We start from the raw sequence: 17,703 nt of genomic DNA, 5'->3' as shown, positions 1-17,703 counted from the left end.
AGTATATATACAATGTATTATTTAATCATAATATTAATACATATAAAATTAATAACTATAATATAAAAACTTTAAATAACTATAAAAAATTAGCCTTATATCTAGGAATTTAAGAATGGAAGGAAAAAAATTAGTTTCTATAAATTTGGATTTTTTGTTTGTATATATTTATAAAAATATAACATTCTGAATAAACTAGGTTTTAATAAAGTTTCTTACAAAACTTTTCTTATGGGATGATGAAAAACTAAGCTTCCATAGTTAAAATAAAAACTTCACTGAAGATTTTTGATAAATCATTAATCATTAATGTGGTATCAATTAGGGATTTTGAATTCTTAAATTTATATAAATATTGTAAAGTGTAGAAGAAATCAAATTCCCGGCGAAGAAATTTCAAAACTCAAAATCGCAGTGATTTTCCCGCTTACCCTTTTGCTCAATCCCTTCGATCCATTCATTCACTCTGCAAATTTCTTCTTTTTCGTTTTCTCTCTCTTTCTGTCACCACAAAACAGATCAATCAATTTGTTATAGATTTATTCCACACAGATATGGCCACTCGCCGCGGTAGCGGAGACGACGGCGCCGCCGTCCGTCCCCGCCCTTTCTCCGCCTCTCGCCGCGCCCCTTCCCCTTCTCTCCTCAAAGAAAACTCCAACCCTCGCCGCTCCACCTCCCGCTCCAACCCAACCCTCAAAACCCTCCCTCGCGGCCGCAGTTCCAGCCCCTCCGATGTCTCCCGGGCCTCCCTCGAACGAGCCTCCGCCCAAAAGCCCACCCGTGATCCTACCCCCAAGCCCACCTTACAAAAACCCAAACTTTCCACCTCCAACGCCCAAAAGCCCAAGCCTTCCACCACCACCACCACCACCTCCCGAGAACCCACCGATGGAAGTAGCAGCACGAGGGCAAAGGGCCCTAGCAGGCTTCACGAGAAGCTCGCTTTTCTCGAGGGCAAAGTGAAGAGAATAGCTTCAGACATAAAGAAGACCAAGGAGATGTTGGATATGAACAACCCTGATGCCTCCAAGGTGATTCTTTCCGACATTCAGGACAAGATCTCAGGAATTGAAAAGGCCATGGTTCATGTTGTTTCCAATAAGGACAGTGAATGCGACACCCTTGGGAAAGACAAGAACTTGGTCAAAGGGTCTAGATTGAACAACGAGGAACTCGAGGCGCGTCTTTTTCCTCACCAGAAACTGCTTCGGGAGAGGACAGTGGTTGTTGAGAGTGATAAGGATAAGCATTGTTTGGAAAAAGAGAAGGTGTTGAGCCCTGTTGACGATAACTCAGTTGCGGTTGAGTTTTTGGCCTTGATTGATAAGGTGAATGCTAAGGAGGAAATGAAGGACAAGGGTGGTGCGAATGGGGGCTTGAGTGATCCGAGGAACGGCATGGATCCGATGCTCGCGGCGGATGAGAAGCTTGAGGAGTTTGATGATCAGGAGAACAAGGAAGGGGCGGTTGTGGAGGAGATGGATGAGGCTTTCAATTTTAGGCTGAATGGGATTGGTAACAAGGTTGCCTGTGGTGGGTGGTTTGTTTCGGAAGGTGAAGCAGTCCTCCTTACTCATCATGATGGTTCTTGCAGCTATTATGATATTGCCAATTGTGAGGTATGTGTTCTTCATTTGTTGCAGATTCTGAATGCCAAATTGTGGAGTAGTGTTGTTGATTTGGTCTTAGGAGTAGTAGATCTTTTGAGTTGAGAATAAAATGATGGTGAATTGATGTAGGTGATTCGTTAGACGGTTGATTATTTGTTGTATTTGTGGCCATTTAGATTGGACTTAAGTGATAGGATCTGAAATTATGAATCTTCTCAATGAAAGGTACTATAAGAGGATTGAATGACCTTAAAATATCAATCTAGTGTTATTAGTTTTGGTCTCCCCAAGTTCATCTTTGATTTGAATGTAGATATAGTGGTGACTATTGTCGTGGGTCATCCGCATTGTGCTTATTTATGTCTCTTTATGTGATGCTATCAATTTTCAGTTTGTATTGGTTCAGTTTATTTTGAAAGAATAATATGCTTATTTCTAACTCTTTCCTAAAGTGCTTATGAAAAAAGTTATTATTTTTCATTTAAAATTTTCCAGACAGGTGCAAAAATCGAAGGCTTGAAATGAAAGATTAGTTTAAAAAGATACAATTAATGATGAATGTTAAAAAATGACCCACGTTTAGATTTAATGGTGAGATTTGAATGTTCTGCATAACACATAATTAATCATATGGACCCCTAGAGTTTCAGCTGGTGTCATTAATTTTTGGTCTCATCAAGTTCTTTTGATTTGAACGTTGATAGTAATAAATACTGAGGTAGTTATTCATATGATTGTTGGTTATTATTTAGTACTATATTTCTTGAGGGTCTACAAAACAGATTATGAAACGAAAAAGAAAATTGTAGGGGTTTTCAGACTGGTGCAGAATTGTAGGGATATGACATAGACGTTTTCCATGTGAAAGTACTAATAATTCATACTGGGATTGATTAAAGAAGAAAGAAGCATTTTTTTTTCTGCTGACAATTCATCATTCTTCCAGGAAAAAGCCGTGTATATGCCACCCCCAGAAGTTTTGCCCAATATATGGAGAGATTGTTGGGTAATTCGTGCCCCTGGTTCTGATGGTTGCTCTGGAAGGTTTGTAGTAGCTGCATCTGCTGGCAATACTATGGATTCAGGATTTTGCTCGTGGGACTTTTACACCAAAGAAGTGCGAGCTTTGCAGGTAGATTCTGGAACAGCCTCCTCAAGAATTGCACTTAGAGCCTTGCCTAACAACGTTGTGCAAAGAAGAAATTCTACCTCCAGCACTGTGGCAGCAGAGCCTAAGCAGTGTTGGTACAGGCCCTGTGGACCTCTCATCATCTCAACAGCCAGCACACAGAGAGCTGTCAAAGTTTTCGATGTTCGCGATGGCGAGCAAATCATGAAATGGGATGTTGAGAAGCCTGTTCTGGCCATGGATTATTGCAGCCCTTTGCAGTGGAGGAACAGAGGGAAAGTAGTTGTTGCTGAAGCTGAATCCATTTCTTTGTGGGATGTGAACTCACTTACTCCTCAAGCTCTCTTATCTGTTCCTTTAGATGGTCAAAAAGTTTCTGCTCTCCATGTGAGCAACACTGATGCAGAATTGGGTGGAGGGGTTCGCAAAAGGTGAGTTTGTTTTAATATTAACTTCTTGCTTCTTGTCTTTACCTAAAATGTTCTGTTGATGCAATCTGAGGTCACTATTTTATTTATTTGCCTCTTATTCAAGAAAACTATATCTTAGTTACTTTCTGTATTCGTTCTTTCTACTGATAGCACCCACAAGCACATGTATCTTTACTCTTATATTATAGCTATCTTGTCATCAGTAAAACTCCACTCTAGGCCTGTATGCAATTTATTTTCTTTTTTATTGAGAAACTGGAACATGCCAAAGTTAGGTCAAGTTCATCGTCTCCTTGATGTCATTTTCTCCAATCTAATAATCTGGGGATGTTTTTCAAATTTTGTAAAACAGATAATGTTGAAAGTAATTCAATGTTGTAAAGAACATTAATTTTTCTTCATGTAATTGGATAACATGTGGGTAAATATAAGGGGATGTTTACTTACATTTTTATCTTCTATCTCATCTTCTAATTACAAAAAAAAATATTTTGTTTTCAATCTGTTTTCTGTTTCCAAATATTTGCATAGGAAAAATTGAAAACATTTGTTTTTAATATTCTGTTTTCTATTGAATTTTTTAAGAACAGGAAAAAGGTTGAAAACAATGTGATGTTTTTTAAATTAAAAAGTGAAAACAGAAAATTAAAGAGCTAGCAAACGTCCTTAAAGAGCTTGATTTTTGTCCTTGAGGAAAGAGAACTTTTCTTTAGTAGTTCAAAATTCATGCATTTTCGCTAGTTTTTTTTTTATCGGAGATTAACCAAATTCATACAAATGATTAACCAAGTTTAGAAATACAACATTGCAGAATGAGTTCATCAGAGGCTGAAGGGAACGATGGTGTGTTCTGCACCTCAGATTCTATCAATGTCATGGACTTTCGCCAGAAGTCTGGTGTGGGTCTAAGGATATCAAAAGTTGGTGTGAATGTGCAGTCAGTTTTCTCTCGTGGGGATTCTGTGTTCATTGGTTGCTCCAGCACAAGTTCAATGGGCAAGAAGCAATCAACAATGCTGCAACAGTTTTCGCTACGCAGACAAGGCCTGTTCACCACCTATGCTCTCCCAGAATCCAATGCACACTCACACCATGCAGCAATCTCCCAAGTTTGGGGTAATTCTGACTTTGTGATGGGTGTTTGTGGCCAAGGACTATTTGTGTTTGATGCAGTGAAAGATGATGCACTAAGGGTTCTGAACATGGATTACTCCAATGCTCAAAGTTTTAGAGAAGTTATTGGCCCAGATGATATGTACTGTCCTTCCTTTGATTATCTTGGCTCTCGTGCTCTTCTCATATCAAGAGATCGACCTGCTATGTGGAGGCATCTAATAGTTTGATAGTTATGATTAATTCTCAAGAATGTGTCATTGTGTGCTGCTTTTTTTACATGCTAAGGACTAAAGTTATAGTTTAGAGGGAATTGATTATGTTAGGATGTGGATGATTTGGTGTTGGTATTTTATGCAATAGGTGCATTTCTAGGGTGACCACTTGTCACTGATATATGTCAAGCCAATGGTATTCCTTGACTCTGTATATTTTCATATTCAATCTATTTAGGCATAAAATGACCATTGAAAAACTTTTATTCTGAATCTACATTTGAATGTCATTATTTGTGTATGATCAATAGACATTTGATTTTTCATTTGCATAATACTGAATGAGCTGAATTTGATTTGATTTTTCACATCATTAATGTAATTAAACTAAATATTGACTCAGAATAATGAAGAACCAATACATTAACAAATAAAGGGACACTATTGGCTTATAGCATACAAGTTTGGAAGATAAAATTTTTATTAACTTTAAAATTGCCATTCTCATTTGATTATTAAATAATTCTTTCCAACTCACCTCTACAAATTAAATCAACACGTAGTTTTCTTAGTTGCAATTTACAAAACATTGGATACACAGATCTTGTTCAAACCCACATTCCAAATCAACTGTTAGCATGATGTTGTTCTTGAACATGAAATCCAAAAGTTGTAGACGACAAAATGCCATCTTTTATGGATTTGTTTTGGCATTACATTTTGGTTTGTACTTTCCATTGATTAGTATCCAATGAGGTATGTGACCTTCAAAATTTTATTCCCTTATGGCAATTTTGCATGTCTCTTTTTTGTAGGACAATCTGTGCACACCTCTGAGAAAACCATTTCAGTTGTCTGAGTCTATATCACGAAAGGGTAGTGGAACTGCCTTCACTGCCCTGAAATGTCCTACGTTGTTTAGATGTTCATTCTCCAATCTGTACAGTTCATGCAAAAATTGTCAAATTCACAGCCAATTTTGCTCACCATTTCAAGATAAAAGAAAATGAAATGTCTCAATCTCTACTCGATATGAGATTTTAACACATTTCTCAAGTGGCAACTCGTGTGTGGACTAACATATTATGGATGGTCTGATAACGGTCTCGGGTGGTATAATAAGTCCAACAAACTCTTATGAAAATATATTTTAAATGACTTTGATACCATATTAAGAAGTGGACTTTAAGCCTAACTCAATCTCATAAAACCGACTTATAAGATGAGGTTTGCACTACTTATAAAAAATGAAATGTCCCGATCTCCAGTCGATGTGAGATCTTCAACGGTATCCATGTTTTGTTGTTCTTAAAATGAAAAAAAAAAAGTGATTTTTGAGATGTTGTAAAATGTTTGAGAAAGTACCTATAGAAATTCCAATGCCCTCTTCGAATAACCTCAAGTGAAGCTAAAAGAATGTCTAGTAGCCTTGTTTGAACAGGTCCCACTTTGAGGTGGACGATAGTCTCCACCCAAGCCACTCTCAGGACAACATTCAATGCCTGAAAAGTGAAATCCAATGCCCCTTTAGGATCAAAAGACTAATTCATGATTCTAACATTCACAAAACAAAGTGGTCAAAGAGTACTTACAATAGACATGTAGTATATGCTTTTGTTCTTTAGAATTAGATGATCTCTTAGCCAAGGGTTTTTGGAGTTGGGATTAAAAAACCCCCAGTCCTTCACAAAATCCCAATACAATTGGTAAACTGTTGCCACCCCAGAAGTGATAAAGACTATAGCAAACCATAGATGATTATCTTGCCTGCTATATGTGACTCTAGCTCCTGCTGCAACCATTGCTGAAACATACTTCCCCATGTTAGCCAAATGGTTCACATCACCATCATCAAACCATCTTCTTGCACACTGTCATGTGTCATTCAAGTAACATGTGTTAGTTCACAACCTATGTAACACTGACACGAAAACAAAGATCTATATATTATATAATTATGAATTATATAAATTGATAATAAAGATTTATGTGCATAAATATGTTTCAGATTCTTTTTTAACAGAAAGATGTTTTTCATGGTTGTTTCAAAAGGATTTGTTCCTTAATTTTATAATTATACAATAAGTTTGAGTTTTTAGAAACTTAATGTATTTCTCCTTTTTAAGATTGTGTTAGAAATCTAACAAATATTTTTTGAATTGGACATTTCACCGATACGTGTCGTACGTGTGTCCAACACGGACAAACCATTTAAGAGAAGTGTCTGAATCTCATAGGTTAACAACATAATGAAGTGGTTAAAAAAATTCAGCTAGAAAATGTTTATGTTTATGATTCTATATAGTATCATGCATCACCAAGGGCATACCTGCAAAGCACGCCACCAATATGGCAAAAATGATATGAGATAGGTTATTTCTACATACAGCCTTCCAGAATGGCAAGCCTGAGGGTGGTGTGATTTGAAAACTTTAGCAAAAATGTGACAACCTGTTGTTTCCAAATGCCTTAACAATGGAATCTGAAACCAATAACATGCAATTTAATGTTGATCATAGTATGCATATTTCAGAAGCAGAGTTGAAACAAAATTAACTTGGGATATAGTAAGATCACCTGGCTAGTTAGTTGGTCAGCCATAAAAAAGTCTACCAGAAGAACCTGTAGAAATAGTAAGCTAAATTAGAAAACACAAGCTCGATTTGTATATTACTGCATGCACTATGGCATGTCAATGTACCCAATAATTCCAAGAAATATATGAAGAATTTAACTCTTATATACTTATAGTGCAGAGAGTTTAACATTGTAGGGAGTTAAGTTAAAGTTTGGTCTTGTATTGCTTCTAAATGTTTAGAATTCTCATTCTCTGACGAATGTTTAGAATTCTTGATAGGTATGTATTCGATTTAATATCTCACGATTCTTTTGTTTTTTCGGTAGAAGGTAGTGTGCAGATAAAAAAAATGCTTCTGATTGAGTAGAGTAAATTGTTTTACAGTGCATAGGTTATTTTGTGATGTATGGAAGAAGTTTACCTTATAAAATGGAGAGCAAAGTATGTTGCGAATAACACGGATGAAGCAGAAACGAGTAGGTCGATAAAAAATGTCAAATGGGCAAATGAGAAGACCCACAAAGAACTGAAAATGGAAGTTGATGATAATCAGCACACACACAAAGGTTTTCACTTGAGCAACACTACAGATTCTATTGTAAATCACTTTATGGAGTTTCAACCAAACCATGCTATTTCACATTTTTTCATCTTTCTAGTAACATGGAAAAGTTGACTAACCAGAAAAAGAATTCCTGGAATGGCATCAACTTGTGCAGGAGAAAAACCTGCAGCCCTTAGAAGCAGGTGCATCACCATTGCCCCAAACACAGTTGTCATGAGAGTGGTGCACATCAGAAATGCATCTCTGTGTTTCAGTGCTGAGCTTTGTGAGAACTCAAATATGAAATTATGGTTGATTCTTGTTCTCTTCCACATGTACAGATTGCATCCATACATAAACAGGTGTAGGCTTAATAACACAAACACACTGCACAAAATCATTCTAACATAAGTTTTCTGCTTTCAATTTTGCAGCTTTTAGATGTTTAAGTACTTAGCAACTTAGTGGTCCTATTCTTAAAGTCACAACAAATACATACTATGTTCTTATACTTCTTCTTGTTCTTCCTCTTTAGAAGTTTTTATCATACATATGGTGAACCTCAAAATACAATTGTTGATGTTTGAATGCATGATGAATAATTTTGGTTAAAAGGGCATAAAGAAAAGTAATTTATGAAGGAAATTGAATAGGAAGCATGCATTGTTTCACCTTGAAACAGGGTAAACAGAATCCATATATGCAGGGTCTGAGTTGGGAGAGAAAATTCCACACAAATGAGCCAAGATTACGTACACACAACACAAGGATACAGAACAACCTGTACTCAACCCTACAGAGGAAGTAACGTATCAAAATCAATGAATTGTTAGAATAAGGAGAACAAAATGTTGACCTATGAACTAGATTAGTAGGTTTAGTGTTATATATTAACATGACCAACATTAACAACCAACATTAACACTACAAGAAAATTATGAAATAAAAACTATTTTTTTATACAAAAAATAATTACTTATTATAATGACTAAATTAAAGACCATTTTAGAGACTAAAAATTTGTTTATTTCTAAATTAGTTTCTATTACTGTTAAATGGTTTCTAAATTAGTATATCATTAGCAACCAATATTTTTGCTACCAAATTTAGAAACTAAATAATTGGTAGTTAAAACCTTGGTAGTTAACTAGATACTAATTTAGAAACCATTTAACAATAATGGAAACCAATTTAAAAACTAAATTTTTGTTTAGTTTCTAAAATGATGTCTAATTTAGTTACTATAGCAATTAATTATTTTTTTTTCTCTAAATTGATTTCTATTTCATATTTTTCTTGTAGTGTAAAAACACACATTACGCATCATAATAAATTAATATTTTATTTATTTTTATTTTATTTTTTAATTTAAAAGTATTATTATATTATTATAAATAATGTCTGTATATTTTTTTATCGTTTTTGGTTGAAAGTTTAAAACTATTAAATTATTACCATTAAACTTTTATAACATTTTCCAAATATAAAAAATTATTTAATAACAATCAAATTTTAAAAAAATAATAATTAGTCACTATATATATTGATTAAATTAGATATTATTTGAGAGAGATTACAAAATTATTGATATCTAAAGTAACTTCTATTATTAATAAAAAATTATAAAATTATTTTTAAATTGGTATCTAAATTAGTTAAGTTTTTAGCTACTAATATTTTAAATTCTAAATCAGTCTCTATAAGATTAAAAGAGACTAGTTTAAAATATAAAATAAAGCAAAGTAATTCAGTCTTTGATAGTTAATTATTATATACCAATTTAAAAATTACTTTATATATTTTTATTAATAATAGAAATTACTTTAAATTTAATATTTTTTTTAATTTATACAATTATTTTTAATTTAATCAATATAATAACTAATTATTTTGATCTCTTCAATTAATTTTTATTATATTGAGAGTTATTGATAATAAGATTGAGGGTGATTACCAACAAGGAAGGTGACCATTTGAGAAGATTTAGGTTGTTGTGGTCTCAAAAACTTCATTGCCCTTTTCCTATCATTGTTGGTAAAGTGCTTTGTGAATGTGCATTCCACTTCATCCATTAGTCTAACAACCTTTACTCAAAAGTATTGTATTGCATAAAAACACCAATTATTAATTAGTACAATTTGAAAAAGGATCAAATCAAAAAGCTATCTTAATATTGAATCCATTTTTCTTTCTTTTATTAGGGTTTAGAATAAATCATACCTTATCCGAACTAATAAAATGGGATCTCTTCACTTCCTTCAAATAATTTGTAGAAGCCTTTTGACAAGATACCTTATCAAATGCCAATGTTATTATTAGTGTAAATATTTTATTGAGTTAAAACAATTTTTAAAGTAAAACTTAACAATTTCATTAAAAAAAATTATCAACAATAAATAATATATACATATGAACCACTTTAAGATGTTTCAACACATATAAAAAAAAACAAGAACAACCTAACAACATAAACTTTTTCAGAAAATTACTCTAAAAAATAAATTCTGCCAAAACATCTACCGTCAACAAGTTAAAGCGAAACAATTTCATCAATAAAATATAAAAAAAATAAAAAATAGTAAAAACTCATACATCTTTCATACCTTCTAATTAAATATTCTAAATTTATTAGTAACATAAAAAAATCTAATAAATTTACTAGTTCATATGTAAGATGTTTTCACACCAGCAATTCATTAAAATTTAATTTATAAAAATGTTAATAATCACATTTGCTGCATAATATATAAAATAAAATAAATTCTTATCGCAATTTTCTTACACATTTACCTAAGTATTTGTGTGTGGATGGATATATACAAAATCTAATGAAATTTTAATTATTATTTTTTTATCATAAAAAAATAATATAAAATATTTTAGGGTTACTTTAACTCTATTGGAAGAGAAAGTCCAAATAAAGAGGATCTTCAACCAAACTTACAATAAAAAAAAACTAGATACACTTGTGTTCCAAAAGTATCATGTTGATATATTTAATTAACAATACTTACAACTATTTATGAATGAAGAAAGTGAGAGGTATGGATCAACCTCTACATAATCTATTCCTGATTTTTTTTCCTTAAATTAAAAAAATACATATATATATATATATAATTTCAGTGAATAGTATGTTACTTACATTCTTTTATAATTTTTAAAAAAAGAAGTACATGAGCCAATAACTATAAAGAAGAAAGAAGATAACTGTTTTTTGTGTTTGGAAATTAGGTTTGGTAACATATGGAGTTGAATACATTGAGATAAGTTGTTATATTTCTCACTACCTTCACGTGAAGAATATAGCCCTCAATCGCAAGTTGGTAAGAGTCATGAATTATGTAACAAAACACCAATTTTAATGTTCTTTCATTTCTCTTTACTCTTTCCATAACTAGCTTGAGTACCAACATAAACTATACTAAACCCCAACAACCAATAACTATGCTTACATACACAATGTAACTCAATAAGGAACAAAAACAAAACATATTTATCCCATTTTCCCCTTTTTTATATACTTATATAGAACTTTTTTTAGTCCCTCATCTTTACTTATATAGGAATTCAAAAATCTCTTAAATGTTTAACTTTAATTTAATTATATTTTTTGCTGATAAAAAACAACAACAAAATACTCGTATCCAGTAAACTAGAATATAAATGGTTAAATATGTTTTTCATTTTTGTCCTATAACGCGAAATTGAATTTTGTTCTTGATCCAAATATTAGACTTCCTGTTGTAGTAAGGTAACTATTGAAATGAATCATTTCAATAGTTTATTTACTACAAATGCACAAGAGGTCTAAAATTTGAATTCGGGACAAAAATTAATTTCATGTGAAAGAAGATGAAAAAAAAATTAACCTAAATATAAACTATTTCATTCAACCATACTATCATTGTAGACACTCTTGATTTGACATCTAAGCATAACCTTTGATTAAGGGTCATTTTAAAATAGTATTCTTTAATGAAATCAAGAAAAGTAAATTAATTTAACTAATACTTTTAAGTGAAATTAGGTATTTTTGTTTTATACACACATATGGTGTTGCATCATGTTTATAAGTGGGATGAAGTCATACCTTGTCAAATTTCTTGAGTATCTTGGTGAAAGCTACCATATTCAAGGAACTACAAAGAAGATAGAATATATGTGGTAAGGAACAAAACTAGTGTTCACATGGGTCATAAAAATAAAGGGACTTATGGTAGGGTATGACCTATATAACTTGCCATTTAATGAGAAATAGGTAAAATATTACGTATTGGCATGACCAAAAGCTGAAATTGATACGTAAGAATTCTTTGGTAGGAAGCAAAAGTTTGGTAGTTTCATTGCATCTTAGCATGTCATTGGTCTCGTCATTGATGTTACAAAGTGGAGAAGAAAGTTAAGGTTAAATTAAAAGGTTGAGAAGAGAAAAAAGATGAAGAATTTGGATTTGTTCTCCATGATTTTGAAGCATGCATGATTGGATGATATAAAATGAGGATTTATTTGTTGAAACTTAGATTAGATCCTAGGAGAAACGTCTTAGACGGTATAACCTACCTATCACACCAACGTCTATCTACCCAAATAATCTTTTTTCTTACGTGGTGTAGTGAAACTCCATGCAACTCCACACTCTATTAGCCTCATTATCATTTGTAGAATCATCTTTTTCCATCATTCCAATTCAAGGATAAACTACCATGATCTCCCCAAATCAACATTCCTTCTTTCCATCTTACATCACTATTGTTAGATAAGGATATACACTTTTTAATCATAGGTTATAGGTTAGTACTTATCATATAAATTAAATATATTGATTATACCTTATTCATTCTACTTTTGTTATAATTATCACTTTCACATTTTATATGATTTTGTTGTTGGCTCAATATAGATGTGTAGGTATTGTCCCTTGGAAATCAAAATGTAGGTGATAAGGTTTAGGTTGCTTCAAAATGTAGGTGACAAGGTTTAGGTGCTTCTACAAGGGTTGAGACATTCCTGAAGAGTCTTTAATTCATTTTATTCTTTGTTGTTAAAAAAACATTATTATATGATTATGGTTAAGTTTAGATACTATTTTGGAAATTATAAAAAATATTGGTATGTAAATTAAATTATATTATTTGACAAATAATTTCTAAATTAGTAGCAAATTAGCTACCAACTTTAGAATCTAAATAATTAGTAGTCGAAATCTTGGTAACCAATTAAGTATTAATTTAGAAACTATTTATCAATAATAAAAACTAACTTAGATACCAATAATTTTTTTAATATCTAAAATACTATTTAATTTAGTCAATATAGTAATTAATCACTTTCTGTCTCTAAAATTGGTTTCTAATTAATTATTTTCTAGTAAAAACTGTAATAATTGGTGAATGATGAAGTAATGAAATAAACACTATTTCAATTTTCATTTATAAAAAATAGAATTAATATATACATAAATATAAGTTAATTATGTTAAATTTTAATAATTCTCTAATATTCTTTCTAAAAATACTATTGTTACTAATATTGTAAAACAAAAACGATATATATAATTAATTAATATAACATACATTAATTAAAATAAGAGTATTTTATATAGATGAATTACCTATAAGTTTTGAGAAGGCCAAGAGCTTTATAGAGCTCCACAAATGCACTTCTAATCATCTTCTCAGCACACTGAAGTTTTCTCTTGTTAATGATCTCTCCTCCACACCCTCCTCCTCCTTTCATTGTACTGTTCACCAAATCCTCCCACACCATGGAAGTAGCCGCCGTTGGAGTGGTGGCCGGAATATCAATTCTTATGGCCATTTGAGGCTTTCCCTTCTTCGTCTTCAACCTCATTGCTGAGTTCACAAAACTTAAACCATTTCTTTCCAATGTTGACATCACTTCATCCATTTCTGAAACCTCTGAATTTCCAACACTTTCTACATACACAAATACATGGATCACATGCACTCATTTTTATATATTTTTATTACATTAATCGAGAATAAACATGAACAAAACCTAATTAAGTGAATACAAAAATCAAATAATTCTCTCTCTATTTGTTGGTTTGGGAGACCAGAGAAATTATCTCATATTTTTTAGATATGTATAAGGTCTGAACCACCCCTTAAGTGGTTCCTGTTATTCAATCCTTTTTCTGATAAAAAAACAAAAATCACAGAATTTTTTGTATCTAAAATTTCATTTCATTTGGTTGTACCTGAGTGAGTTGAAGCTTGGGAAGGAGAGTGGGGGAAAATTCCAGAATTAGAAGGTTTTAGAGAGGGATTTTTTCTGCGTCTGTTAGTGAGAAGTTGCTTAAGCTCCAACAAGATGTTGAGCTGCTTCTTCAACGTTTCTCCTCTTTCAACAAACTCATTCTCTTGCTTCTTGTAGAAATGGTTCACCTTGTTAAGTTCTCCATCAAGCTTTGCAAAAAAGCCTTGCACCTCATCTTCTTCTGCAAACAACTGTGCCAGCTCAGTTTCATACACTTCTTCACTCTCTTCTGTTCTTTTTCTCTTCACCTGCAACACACACATTCATATCACACCTAGGGTTTCTTTCATCTCACCATTATTTACAAAACAACATAAATTACAATTCTTATCTCTATCTTTGATCTCAATCAACATTTTTTTATTAGTAGTAAAAGAAATTTAATAAATAAAAGCATTAGGAATAGTTCAATCCATATTAAAAAAATTCAATCAATTAAATCATAACCAAAAATATTATACAATACATTATATCCTCGACTTCGACTTAGAGAAAGTAAGGAGGTTAAAGAAAATTTTGTATAATGATTGATGTATTCTTAAAATATCTTTTATTTATTTATTCGTTTTTTTCTGATAAAAAAAAATCTTCATTAGACTAAACAATATCAAGACATTTATAAACGTTTTTTCCAAACACGGAAAATGATAAATAATTATTTGTATACACCAAGATATAATTAGATATAATTTTTTTTTATCAACAAATACATTTTGTTTTATCAGCAAAAAATAAATAAATAATATGAACCACTTCAGGGGTGATCCAACCCTTATACATCTGGGACCAAAAGTCCACAATAGTTCAAACAAGAAACAACAATCCCTCACAAACAGTAGAAAGAAACAGTTACCCAAAACTATTCACTTGTTTTAATTAAAAACATGCAAGTCAAAGGATCAATACACCAATCTGAAAATAAAAACGGAAAGAACTTTGGTAATAATCAAAAACCAAACCTTCAATTGACTCAAGGAGAAAATTTCAAAATGACCAATCACTCTTCCCTTAAAACATATGCGTATTCCGACGTTTTCAAATTTCACTAAACAAAGCAATCCAAATATTTCAAACCCATATACACAAATTTATAAAAATCCTATTTTTTTTTAATCATATGGTAATCTGTTTTCCTAATTTCATAATTTTTTTTCTCAGAAAAAATAAATAAAATAATATAAAACACTTAAGATACTCCAACTCTATTATAAAAAAAAACAACAAAAAAATATTCAACCAAACCTAAAAAATCCAAAACTCTCCTAATTCCATAATGATCCAACCTTATTGATTTTCCCATTGAGAGCACTATTTATCCCAAATTAATATCCGTATATTGATGTAGAATTGTAGCTACCTCTCTCATTTTTAAATAATTTTTGACGAGTTTCCATTGATGAACATGTGCATTGGTGATGGATATGTATGCAACAGTGTTCCCACTATCCATTTTCACCTTGATTTCGTGAGAGAATGAGAAACTCTCCAAAGCAAAAGCAGAAAGAGGTTTCAGAGAAAAAAAAAAGACCACTAAACTTGCTTTTTAGCCCTTAATGCCATTCTCACTTTCTCCACTTCATCATTTTTATTATTATTATTATTATTATTATTATTATTATTATTTTATTCACTCCATCAAACTTGTATAGTTTATTTATTTATCATTATAAGGACAATATTTGATACGGAACCGAATTTCAACGTTTTATCTAAAAATATATGTAAACAATGTTAATAAATTTTATTATCAGTTCCAATTTAGTCTCCTAGTGAGTATATAATATTTAAAGGGTATGCTATTATATATATAATTAGATGTAAAAATATTTATTTATGAGTTTTTTTTTTATCAGCAAGAAAAAATAAATAATATGAACCACTTAGGTGGGCAACCCATATACAAACCATAACACAATAAATCCCAATGAGTAATTAATGTTATACTAATATTCTTTTATTCCAAACCCATGCTGATAAATAAAATAAATTTCAAATATTTATTATTCTGTATTACCTTATATTTTTCTATCTAGTTTTCTTATTGCACATTACTGAGTTTTGGATCTTAAATAATGGATTTATAGTTCGTTTAGATTATAACATTTATTCAAAGATAAAAAATATTAACAAAATCAGAGTCTAATCACTTTTTTTTTCAATATATTAGATTATAACTTTAAGATTTTGGAATCATAAAATAAAGAATATATAGTAGTTTTAGATAAACAGTTACTCAATGGTCAAAAGCTTAACAACATCAGAGCCTAATCACGTTTTTTCACTATTTTAGAGAATAACTGTAAGGTTTTTGGATCATAAAATAATAGACTTATAGTAGGTTAAAAGTTATTTAACGATCAAAACTAAAATCTTTTCATATTTTTTTTATCAAACAGAAAATAATATATTCATAAGAATCACTTTATAGAATCACATGTTTTCACCATAAAAGAGAATAACTTTAAACCTACCAAGATGTTTAATGTGATGCAGCACGTTCCAAAATATATATTAGGTTCTGTGCAAACCAATATATAGATCATTGACTATTTTCATGAGTTTTTGTGGTTCTTATTCACCACAACCAATTCACAATTTCAAACCTTCTCCTACAAAATTTACCAGCTAGAGCTAGCTTCTGAATTTTGCATGAGGTACTTAACCTTAAATACGTGTTAATGGCTTCCAAGAAATTTCATTGTCTGAAAACCATGTCATTTTTTTCTGCATCACAGACACAACAAGACAAACACACACAAAATCATAAACACACGCAAAGGTTTTAGACACATCCCCGGAACTCATATTTTACCACAACAACAACAAAAGTAAAACAAACAAACCAGAAAGCACACACACATGCACAAACTTTATAAACTATACATATACATGTACATAGTGATCTTACTTAATGTTAGAGGTGATGTTTTTTTTTTATCTTAGAATATGAAGTAGATGTTGTAGCTTTTGTACTGCATAGTCTTCTTTTTCAAGATGTTTAAGCAAGTTTTAGGTTGAAGGATGTCTTTGTTTTTTTTATAAGTATTGAGATATCTTTAAAAACCTCTATTATTTATTTATTTTTTTGGATACAAAACAAGAAACAGTAAACTTTACCTGAATGATGTCTTGCATGTTGTTGTTGTTTGAATTGTAGAGCTTGTTGATTATGAAGCGAAAGGAATCGAAAATGGAACGACCAAAGGTTTCTTTTGGGGGCTGTGGTTGGTTGTTGAAAACCCTTTTGAGTTTGATGATTTTGATGTATTTCTTGAGCTGTCTGTAGTTGACAAAGGCCTCCTTCCATTCTGGTATGAGTTGAGCTTCAAGCTCCTTTGAGAATTTCACCATTTTTGGTTTGGTTTGTGGTGTGGAAGAGAGAAAGAGAAGAGAAGAAGTGTGAGAGATTGAGAATGTGGTGAATGGGGGATTTTATAAGAGACCAGCCATGTGGACAACTTCAAAAAATATATGCTTACATTGCTTTTCATACATGCTTTATAGATTACTGTTTGCCTTAATGAGAAGAATGTCATTAATTAACAAAGAAAAATGGGATTAAAGAAAAGAATATGTTTGGAATATCCTAAACATTTTGCAACAAAATAAATAAATAAGAACATGTAATTAAACAAATGGGTGCATAGTTAAAATTAGTTTTCACACAAATTTAAAAATAATAATTTCGATAAGTTAGATGAGAAAACTTTTACAAATTAATTTATATATGCATATACTAATTTTTTATGTTATAGAGAAACTTATTACCCTTTTCTTTTTATTTCTCATATCCATATA

At 31.3% G+C, this 17,703-nt stretch overlaps 2 protein-coding genes across 3 annotated transcripts; one reads left to right on the top strand and one right to left on the bottom strand.

Moving 5' to 3' along the window:
• Positions 1-294: 294 nt before the first annotated feature.
• LOC137827520 (Transducin/WD40 repeat-like superfamily protein) lies at positions 295-4,774 on the top strand. Its single transcript, XM_068633690.2, has 3 exons — positions 295-1,622; positions 2,560-3,173; positions 3,985-4,774. The coding sequence occupies exons 1-3, from the start codon at positions 555-557 to the stop codon at positions 4,514-4,516; spliced, it is 2,214 nt and encodes a 737-aa protein (XP_068489791.1). The 5' UTR covers positions 295-554; the 3' UTR covers positions 4,517-4,774.
• Positions 4,775-4,964: 190 nt separating this feature from the next.
• LOC137827519 (phosphate transporter PHO1) lies at positions 4,965-17,372 on the bottom strand. 2 transcript variants are annotated; one of them, XR_011083758.2, is made up of 15 exons: positions 17,023-17,361; positions 13,847-14,153; positions 13,238-13,562; positions 11,717-11,765; positions 9,844-9,915; positions 9,578-9,707; positions 8,296-8,416; positions 7,761-8,010; positions 7,501-7,605; positions 7,079-7,123; positions 6,831-6,983; positions 6,269-6,372; positions 6,094-6,183; positions 5,867-6,003; positions 4,965-5,439 (listed from the first exon to the last, which is right to left on the bottom strand). XR_011083758.2 is itself a non-coding variant. In XM_068633689.2 (14 exons), exons 1-14 carry the CDS (start codon positions 17,254-17,256, stop codon positions 5,349-5,351), a joined length of 2,298 nt encoding a protein of 765 aa, XP_068489790.1. In that variant the 5' UTR covers positions 17,257-17,372; the 3' UTR covers positions 4,965-5,348. The 2 variants fall into 2 exon arrangements, 1 of the variants encoding a protein (XP_068489790.1); XM_068633689.2 differs by having other exon boundaries at positions 6,094-6,372; positions 17,023-17,372.
• Positions 17,373-17,703: the final 331 nt, after the last annotated feature.

The sequence above is a fragment of the Phaseolus vulgaris genome, chromosome 7, assembly GCF_051622355.1.
Source record: "Phaseolus vulgaris cultivar YP4 chromosome 7, ASM5162235v1, whole genome shotgun sequence".
Lineage (NCBI taxonomy): Eukaryota > Viridiplantae > Streptophyta > Magnoliopsida > Fabales > Fabaceae > Phaseolus > Phaseolus vulgaris.
The sequence above is the reverse complement of the archived record's forward strand: the minus strand, read 5'-3'. Positions and strand labels throughout refer to the sequence as shown.

Bases quoted from the DNA above. Each gene is read 5' to 3' on its own strand.
- LOC137827519 (XM_068633689.2), bottom strand. From the start codon at position 17,256: ATGGTGAAATTCTCAAAGGAGCTTGAAGCTCAACTCATACCAGAATGG. The intron at 13,563-13,846 runs GTACAACCAAAT...TTGTGTATGTAG, and splicing joins CCAAGCTTCAACTCACTCAG to AAAGTGTTGGAAATTCAGAG. The intron at 8,011-8,295 runs GTGAAACAATGC...GATTTTGTGCAG, and splicing joins TCTGTTTACCCTGTTTCAAG to TGTGTTTGTGTTATTAAGCC.
- LOC137827520 (XM_068633690.2), top strand. From the start codon at position 555: ATGGCCACTCGCCGCGGTAGCGGAGACGACGGCGCCGCCGTCCGTCCC. The intron at 1,623-2,559 runs GTATGTGTTCTT...TCATTCTTCCAG, and splicing joins ATGATATTGCCAATTGTGAG to GAAAAAGCCGTGTATATGCC. The intron at 3,174-3,984 runs GTGAGTTTGTTT...ACAACATTGCAG, and splicing joins GGTGGAGGGGTTCGCAAAAG to AATGAGTTCATCAGAGGCTG.